The sequence below is a fragment of the Brachyhypopomus gauderio genome, chromosome 3 (genome assembly GCF_052324685.1).
Source record: "Brachyhypopomus gauderio isolate BG-103 chromosome 3, BGAUD_0.2, whole genome shotgun sequence".
NCBI classification, from domain to species: domain Eukaryota; kingdom Metazoa; phylum Chordata; class Actinopteri; order Gymnotiformes; family Hypopomidae; genus Brachyhypopomus; species Brachyhypopomus gauderio.
Window position 1 is genome coordinate 35,412,342 of NC_135213.1, and position 10,000 is coordinate 35,422,341.

General features: G+C 53.5%; 1 protein-coding gene across 1 annotated transcript in view; it reads left to right on the forward strand.

The window, feature by feature from the left end:
* Nucleotides 1-10,000, forward strand: part of txnrd2.2 (thioredoxin reductase 2, tandem duplicate 2) — a 23,564-nt gene that overhangs the window by 7,698 nt on the left and 5,866 nt on the right. Inside the window, exons 11-13 of the mRNA XM_076997909.1 lie at nucleotides 2,445-2,625; nucleotides 7,721-7,857; nucleotides 8,358-8,453. Of these exons, the coding sequence (XP_076854024.1) occupies nucleotides 2,445-2,625; nucleotides 7,721-7,857; nucleotides 8,358-8,453 (414 nt within the window). The remainder of the gene's footprint in view (nucleotides 1-2,444; nucleotides 2,626-7,720; nucleotides 7,858-8,357; nucleotides 8,454-10,000) is intronic.

Sequence of the window (10,000 nt, forward strand, 5' to 3'; positions counted from 1 at the left end):
ACCCCACCCTCTCCATCACCCTCACCACCACCACCCTCACAATTACCCCACCCTCTCCATCATCCTCACCACCACCACCCTCACAATTACCCCCACCCTCTCCATCACCCTCACCACCACCACCCTCACAATTACCCCACCCTCTCCATCACCCTCACCACCACCACCACCACCCTCACAATTACCCCACCCTCTCCATCATCCTCACCACCACCACCCTCACAATTACCCCACCCTCTCCATCATCCTCACCACCACCACCCTCACAATTACCCCCACCCTCTCCATCACCCTCACCACCACCACCACCACCCTCACAATTACCCCACCCTCTCCATCACCCTCACCACCACCCCCCACCCACACCTTCACCAACACCCTGACCCACACTCCACCCTCACCACCACCACCACCACCCTCACAATTACCCCACCCTCTCCATCACCCTCACCACCACCACCCTCACAATTACCCCACCCTCTCCATCATCCTCACCACCACCACCCTCACAATTACCCCCACCCTCTCCATCACCCTCACCACCACCACCACCACCCTCACAATTACCCCACCCTCTCCATCACCCTCACCACCACCACCCTCACAATTACCCCACCCTCTCCATCATCCTCACCACCACCACCCTCACAATTACCCCCACCCTCTCCATCACCCTCACCACCACCACCACCACCCTCACAATTACCCCACCCTCTCCATCACCCTCACCACCACCACCCTCACAATTACCCCACCCTCTCCATCACCCTCACCACCACCACCCTCACAATTACCCCACCCTCTCCATCATCCTCACCACCACCACCCTCACAATTACCCCCACCCCTCTCCATCACCCTCACCACCACCACCACCACCCTCACAATTACCCCACCCTCTCCATCACCCTCACCACCACCACCCTCACAATTACCCCACCCTCTCCATCACCCTCACCACCACCACCACCACCCTCACAATTACCCCACCCTCTCCATCATCCTCACCACCACCACCACCCTCACAATTACCCCCACCCTCTCCATTATCCTCACCACCACCACCCTCACAATTACCCCACCCTCTCCATCACCACCACCACCCTCACAATTACCCCCACCCTCTCCATTATCCTCACCACCACCACCCTCACAATTACCCCACCCTCTCCATCACCACCACCACCCTCACAATTACCCCACCCTCTCCATCACCACCACCACCCTCACAATTACCCCCACCCTCTCCATTATCCTCACCACCACCACCCTCACAATTACCCCACCCTCTCCATCACCACCACCACCCTCACAATTACCCCCACCCTCTCCATCATCCTCACCACCACCACCCTCACAATTACCCCACCCTCTCCATCACCCTCACCACCACCACCACCACCCTCACAATTACCCCACCCTCTCCATCATCCTCACCACCACCATCACCCTCACAATTACCCCACCCTCTCCATCACCACCACCACACCCTCACAATTACCCCACCCTCTCCATCACCACCACCACCCTCACAATTACCCCCCACCCTCTCCATTATCCTCACCACCACCACCCTCACAATTACCCCACCCTCTCCATCATCCTCACCACCACCATCACCCTCACAATTACCCCACCCTCTCCATCACCACCACCACCCTCACAATTACCCCCACCCTCTCCATTATCCTCACCACCACCACCCTCACAATTACCCCACCCTCTCCATCACCACCATCACCCTCACAATTACCCCCACCCTCTCCATCATCCTCACCACCACCACCCTCACAATTACCCCACCCTCTCCATCACCCTCACCACCACCACCCTCACAATTACCCCACCCTCTCCATCACCCTCCACCACCACCACCCTCACAATTACCCCCCACTCTCTCCATCACCCTCACCACCACCCCCACCCTCACAATTACCCCACCCTCTCCATCATCCTCACCACCACCACCCTCACAATTACCCCACCCTCTCCATCATCCTCACCACCCCCACCCTCACAATTACCCCCACCCTCTCCATCACCCTCACCACCACCCCCACCCTCACAATTACCCCCACCCTCTCCATCATCCTCAGCACCCACCACCCTCACAATTACCCCACCCTCTCCATCATCCTCACCACCACCACCACCCTCACAATTACCCCCACCCTCTCCATCACCCTCACCACCACCACCACCACCCTCACAATTACCCCCACCCTCTCCATCACCCTCACCACCACCACCACCACCCTCACAATTACCCCACCCTCTCCATCACCCTCACACCACCCCCCACCCACACCTTCACCAACACCCTGACCCACACTCCACCCTCACCACCACACCAGCCCCAACCCCACCCTCACTCCCACACCTTCACCACCACCCCCACTCTCACCACCACCCCCACCCTCACACCTGCTCCTTGCTCTTTTACAGCAGATGGCCCGGCTCGTGACCGGTCACATGGAAGCCCATGGGACCCGGTTCCACTGGGGCTGTGTTCCCACCTCCGTGGAGAAGCTTCCGTCGGGGTTGCTGCGTGTGAAGTGGGTGGAGGTGGAGCGGGTGGAGCAGGAGGAGCGGGAGGATGTGTTCGACTCCGTCCTCTGGGCTGTAGGTGAGCTGCTCTCTCCATCCACAGCATCCTCAGACTGGGTTTTACTTACCAGAACACACACATGCTTCACAGTCAACATGCAGCGTTTACGTCATCACACACACACACACACACACACACACATACACACACACCAGTGCTGGAATTCAAAACCTCGGCCAGAACGCAAAACCTTCATAATAACTCTTCATGTGTCAGAATAAAGTTCAAACAGAATGAAATAAGGTCAGGGGTCAGGGCTGCAGTTAGGGTTACTGTAATGACCAGTCTACAGAAATTAATTTTCTCACCTCCTGCTGTGATCACTGTGTGTGGATGTAGGACGTGTTGATCTGATCACTGTGTGTGGACGTGTTGATCTGATCACTGTGTGTGGACGTGTTGATCTGATCACTGTGTGTGGGTGTAGGACATGTTGTTCTGATCACTGTGTGTGGACGTGTTGATCTGATCACTGTGTGTGGACGTGTTGATCTGATCACTGTGTGTGGACGTGTTGATCTGATCACTGTGTCTAGGGTGCACAATAACAGGTTCTTTTTTAAAACCGGTTAAAAAAGTCCTCAAAAACAGGCTCCTACACCCCCCCAACACACACACACACACACACACACACACACACACACACACATCCTCACACACACATCCTCACAACGAAATCTTTCAGTCATTGCCATTATTCTCTCTTTCTTTCTCTCTCTCACACACACACACACACTCACACAGTCTGAAGGCCACCGGGCCTGAAAACACGGTAATAAAGTGTGATCTGTGCTCAGCGGGGGACGTGTTAATCACTGGTGCTAAGGGGCCCACGGGCCAGGATGCAGCCGGCCGACGCTGCTCCTCTCATTCCCCGCCTTTGTCCCCTCTCTCTCTCTCTCTCTCTCTCTCTCTCTCTCTCTCTCTCTCTCTCTCTCTCTCTCTCTCTCTCTCTCTCTCTCTCTCTCTCTCTCTCTCTCTCTCTCTCTCTCTCTCTCTCTCTCTCTCTCTCTCCTCTCTCTCTCTCTCTCTCCGGGCCTTCCTGACACTGTCCTGCTGTTCTGTCTCTCTCCGGATGTGTAGCCGGAGCTGCAGGGGCTTTTGTCTTTCTGCGTGTCCCCCAGCACGCGTCCTCTCGGTCAGTGTTCACATCCATCTCGCCACCTTCTGTCACGCGTGCGTCTCGTCCCGCTGGTGTGTGCGGTGCCTGGAGCGTCCGGCGGGATTGGACTGGCTGATTTATGGACAGTGGGAGAGCTGAGCGATGTTTCCGTCAGTGGAGGAAGACGAGGAAGACCAGAGTGGAGATATGGGGCTGGTTTCTGCTCATCTCTGGAGTCTTCATGGTCCTGGTGAAATGAGGAAGGTGTTTGAGCTCTTTATCGCATGTGTGGGGGCGTTCTGCTCAACCTGGACCCCTGGATCACATCGTTTCTTCTCCTTCTGTTTGTCTCCCTCTCCCCCTCTCTCTATCTCTCCCCTCTCTCTATCTCTCCCCTCTCTCTATCTCTCCCCTTCTCTCTCTTCTTCTATCTCTCGGTTGGATTATTGTAATAACTCCCTAGAGCGTCTCCAGGTTGTTCAGAATGCTGCTTCTAACTAAATCATCAAAATATTGTCATGTTACACCTTTACTCGCACAACTGCACTGGCTCCCCTTTAAATTAAGAATACAATACAAGATTCTGGTCCTGACGTACAACAGTTTACATGGTCAAACCCCAAGTTACATCAGTGTACTATTGCATGAGTATACTCCCCCTAGGTCTATGAGGTCAGGTGATACATTTCTACTGGCCGTACCACGCACAAGATTGAAAACTAGAGGTGATAGAGCGTTTGCAACAGCATCTCCCCGTCTCTAGAACTCTATCCCTCTGCCTATAAGAACTGCAGATTCAGTGGTGTCTTTTCAAAAAAATGTTAAAAACGTATCTTTTTAGGCTTGTATTTATTTAGTTTTTTCTTACTGTTGTTTTTTCTCTTTTATCCTGTAAAGCACCTTGTGATTTTTATCTTGAGAGGTGCTCTATAAATAAAATTTTACTTTTACTTTACTTTACTCTCTATCTCTCCCCCTCTCTCTCTATCTCATGTGCACTTTCTCTCTCTGTGTCTCTCTTACTGGAAGTATAAAAACCATCGTGACATTTATCTTCCAGCCATGCGGCTCGTTGACAGCCGTGACCCCCCCATCCTCCAGTGCGCCCCCCCATCCTGGCCAGGCGGGGGTGCCTTCCTCTGGGCTGCAGGTCAAGGGGGGGCACATTGCTTCCACGGTGTGGACGGCTCTCACGCCTGTAGTGCAGGCAGCAGATGGAGATGTTGGTGCACCAGCATCATGGACTCAGGACAGACCCAAAACACACAGTCTGAAACATTTATCAGGGGTGGCAGTTTATGTGCTGAAGGTGAAGTGTGTGTGTGTGTGTGTGTGTGTGTGTGTGTGTGTGTGTGTGTGTGTGTGTGTGTGTGTGTGTGTGTGTGTGTGTGTGTCCTCAAATATCTGAACTCCCATTCCTCTGGTAGAAGGCCTGACTGTGGGAAGATCAAAAGACACACACACACTTGGGAGAGATGTCCTTCATCAGCTGTGCAAACAAAGTGCTTCACTACAACTGATGAAGACTTCTGTCCAGCTGATGAAGACTGCGTATTTTCTGCAAGAATATTGGTTTGGACTCTGTGGATTGGGGGGACAGAGAGAAAGTGGGGACGAACATTTGCATCCAGCTGTTTGTATAGATGCTTGTGGAGGTTTCAGTTGTCTGGGAGCTGCTCGTGAGGAGAGGTGTGGAGGTGTGGATGTGTGTGTGGAGGTTTGGGCGTGTGTGTGGAGGTTTGAGCGTGTGTGTGGAGGTGTGGACGTTTGGACGTGTGTGTGGAGGTTTGGACGTGTGTGTGGAGGTTTGGACGTGTGTGTGGAGGTTTGGGCGTGTGTGTGGAGGTTTGGGCGTGTGTGTGGAGGTTTGGATGTGTGTGTGGAGGTTTGGACGTTTGGACGTGTGTGTGGAGGTTTGGGCGTGTGTGTGGAGGTGTGGACGTTTGGGCGTGTGTGTGGAGGTTTGGGCGTGTGTGTGGAGGTTTGGGCGTGTGTGTGGAGGTTTGGACGTGTGTGTGGAGGTGTGGACATTTGGGCGTGTGTGTGGAGGTTTGGGCGTGTGTGTGGAGGTTTGGACGTGTGTGGAGGTTTGGACGTTTGGACGTGTGTGTGGAGGTTTGGGCGTGTGTGTGGAGGTGTGGACGTTTGGGCGTGTGTGTGGAGGTTTGGACGTGTGTGTGGAGGTTTGGACGTGTGTGTGGAGGTTTGGACGTGTGTGTGGAGGTTTGGGCGTGTGTGTGGAGGTTTGGACGTGTGTGTGTGTGTGTGTGTGTGGAGGTTTGGGCGTGTGTGTGGAGGTTTGGGCGTGTGTGTGGAGGTTTGGACGTGTGTGTGGAGGTTTGGACGTGTGTGTGGAGGTGTGGACGTTTGGACGTGTGTGTGGACATTTGGACGTGTGGACGTGTGTGGAGGTTTGGGCGTGTGTGTGGAGGTTTGGGCGTGTGTGTGGAGGTTTGGGCGTGTGTGTGGAGGTGTGGGCGTGTGTGTGGAGGTGTGGACGTGTGTGTGGAGGTGTGGACGTTTGGACGTGTGTGTGGAGGTTTGGACGTGTGTGTGTGTGGAGGTTTGGGCGTGTGTGTGGAGGTTTGGGCGTGTGTGTGGAGATTTGGGCGTGTGTGTGGAGGTGTGGACATTTGGACGTGTGTGTGTGTGGACGTTTGGACGTGTGTGTGTGTGTGTGGAGGTTTGGACGTGTGTGTGGAGGTTTGGACGTGTGTGTGGAGGTGTGGAGGTTTGGGCGTGCGTGTGGAGGTTTGGGCATGTGGAGGTCCACAGCTGGTTGCTGGGAACTGTGCTGAGATGATTGGGTTTCCTCGATCACTCACCCTCGATCTCACACACACTCACCCTCGATCACACACACTCACCCTCGATCACACACACCCACACCCTCGATCACACTCACACACCCTCGATCACACTCACTCACCCTCGATCACACTCACACACCCTCGATCACACTCACACACCCTCGATCACACTCACTCACCCTCGATCACACTCACACACCCTCGATCACACTCACACACCCTCGATCACACTCACACACCCTCGATCACACTCACACACCCTCGATCACACACACCCTCGATCACACACACCCTCACCCTCGATCACACACACCCTCGATCACACACACCCTCACCCTCGATCACACTCACACACACTCGATCACACTCACACACACTCGATCACACACACACACACACTCAATCACACACACACACACTCAATCACACTCACACACCCCTCGATCACACTCACTCACCCTCGATCACACACACCCTCACCCTCGCTGTTTTAAGAGGAGCTGATTTTAAATGACCTGGGATTCCTAATTGATTTAAATGTGAGTGGGGTGTGTGTGTGTGCATGTGGGTGTGTGAGAGTGAGAGTGTGTGTGAAACAGACGGATTCCCCCCAGGCCCCCTACTGTGAGTCTTCCACACTGCAGGCGGGAGGGGGGAGGGGGGGGGGGCAGACAGGAAGTGGGAGTTCTGGGATTTGTTGTGCTTTTTGGCTGATAACATCAGTATGGTACCCCAGGGGTTTGCCGCTTCACTGTTTATTGTGATACCCGTCGAAGGAGGGAGAGAGGGAGAGAGGGAGGGGTAGAAAGAGAGGGGGGGGGCAGTTGGGGGTGGGATGCTATGGATAAGATGGGTGAGTGTTGACAGCTATCTCTCAGCCCACTGACAGGAAGTGACAGATATGACACTACAGGCCCCAGGTGGCTGATGGGATACACATACTTGACTCCTCATTACTCAGTCCAACAGCTGACGGGCCAACACACACACACACACACACACACACACACACCACCCTACCCAGATACACACACTGTACCCACACACACACACACACACCTGCTATGCAGACATTTTCTTTTTTAATTGTTGGATTAGATCTTAGGTCTTTGTTTGTTGGGTGGGAGGTGCTAGTGTGGGGGGCGGTGCTAGTATGGGGCGGGGCTAGTATGGGTCCCGTCTAATCTAGCTCTGATGGCAGGCCGAGCTCCAGACACAGCAGGCCTGAACCTGCCAGAGGTTGGAGTGCAACTGGACCCGGATACAGGAAAGATCGTCGTGGCAACAGACGAGCGCACCACCGTGTCCAACGTGTACGCCATCGGCGACGTTGCAGAGGTACACACACACACACACACGTGCATCTAAAATGCTGAAGGGCTTTGGTTGGACTCCCGGATGTGTGTTGCTTATGGCGGAGCAGGTAGTAGGTGTATGGGCCTGACCCCCCAACACACACACACACACACACACACACACACACAGACACACAAACACCCTCCCTCCCCCCTCCACATCAGTCCATGTGACAGTGTTTCGATCTCTGCAGCGGGGGTGATGGTTCTGACCCGACCCGTGGTTCTGGTCCGTGGGCTGTGCTCTTTGTCCTTTGTTCTTTGAAGCGTTGGTTGAGGCGTGGAGAAACCTTGGCCTGGAGCTTTCAGTCCTGAGGGAGTGTGTTTGTTTGTGTGTGTGTGTGTGTGTGTGTGTGTGTGTGTGTGTGTGTGTGTGTGGGTTCGTGTGTGTGGGTTCGTGTGTGTGGGTTCGTGTGTGTGTGTGTGTGTTTGTGTGTGTGGGTTCGTGTCTCCTGTGAGTATCTGATTGTTGTATCTCTCCAGGGTCGTCCTGAACTGACGCCAACAGCCGTCCAGGCAGGTAAACTCCTGGCACGCAGACTCGCCGGTCAGTCCAGCCAACTGATGGACTATGAGAACGTGAGTTATTCCACCCAGGAGCACCGCCCGCACACGCTCACTACCGCACACGCCTGCACACACTCACTACCGCACACGCACATGCCCGCACACGCCTGCTACCGCACACGCCTGCCACCGCACACGCCCGCCACCGCACACGCCCGCACACGCTCACTACCGCACACGCCCGCACACGCTCACTACCGCACACGCCTGCCACCGCACACGCCTGCCACCGCACACGCCCGCCACCGCATACGCCTGCCACCGCATACGCCCGCCACCGCATACGCCCGCCACCACACACGCCCGCCTCCGCTCACGCTCACTACCGCACATGCTCACTACCGCACACGCTCACTACTGACTGTTACTGTTTTACCCGTTACTCTCACTGTTACTCTGACTGTCACTTAGTGTAGTGTGATAACAATCTTGTTTTGCGATAAATGTTTCCTCACTGACCATGATGAGTTTGGCCAATAGAATTCAATAAACCTTCGTTTCCATTTCCCGCCTTAAGTAGCATCGCCAACGGAAGCGGTCTGATGACATAGCACATGATCAGACTGAAGCAGTCTGGTGACGTAGCACACGATCAGACTGAAGCAGTCTGGTGACGTAGCACACGATCAGGCTGAAGCAGTTTGATGACGTAGCACACGATCAGACTGAAGCAGTCTGGTGACGTAGCACACGATCAGACTGAAGCAGTTTGATGACGTAGCACACGATCAGACTGAAGCAGTCTGGTGACGTAGCACACGAGTCTGGTGACGTAGCACACGATCAGACTGCACGCTGCATTGCTACGGTGGCCCTGAAAGCCCATCGTACTGCAAATATAAATGCATCAAAATGACAGCGCGTGCGCTATATTTCAGAAACTCACTGCAAATTCAGAAACGCGCTGCAAATTCAGAAATGCTGCAAATCCATCCACAACAACGGAAATGTTTCTGGACTAATTATTTTATGCAGGGACTCTGTAGTTTTTTAGCCATAAACAACAGTTGTGTTATACAGCAGGGTTGCCAACTCTCACGCATTGAGCGTGAGACACACGCATTTGACCGTTTTCACACGCTCTCACGCCACACTTCTGATATCTCACGCCGAAAAAAAATATCCAGTTTATTTACCTCAGATCCACATATATGATTCAATACGTTACTAGTTCGCTAGCTCTGGCGCCATCCACCGGCGATATAACACTGAATCTGTGTCCATTTTACGTTCGCCCCCCCCCCCCCCCCGCTCCAGGTTAAAATCTCACTCCAAGCGAACGTCAAAAGTTGGCAACCCTGTATACAGTTTCTCATTAAGTTAAACGGGACTTAAGTAGTAAATCTCTGTCTAGCTATTTAGATAGAAACGAATTTGTGTTAAATGGGATTTTTAAATGGGGTTTTTAAGCCTTAGTTTCTGTCTAAATACCTAGCTAGCTAGCTACATTTAAAGTGCATTTAGCTTACCTATGATATGAAGTGATAAGTGATTTTATCACAGGTAAGAAAAATTATGCAGTATGTCTCAAAATGATTCCACAAAATAGACTAAATATA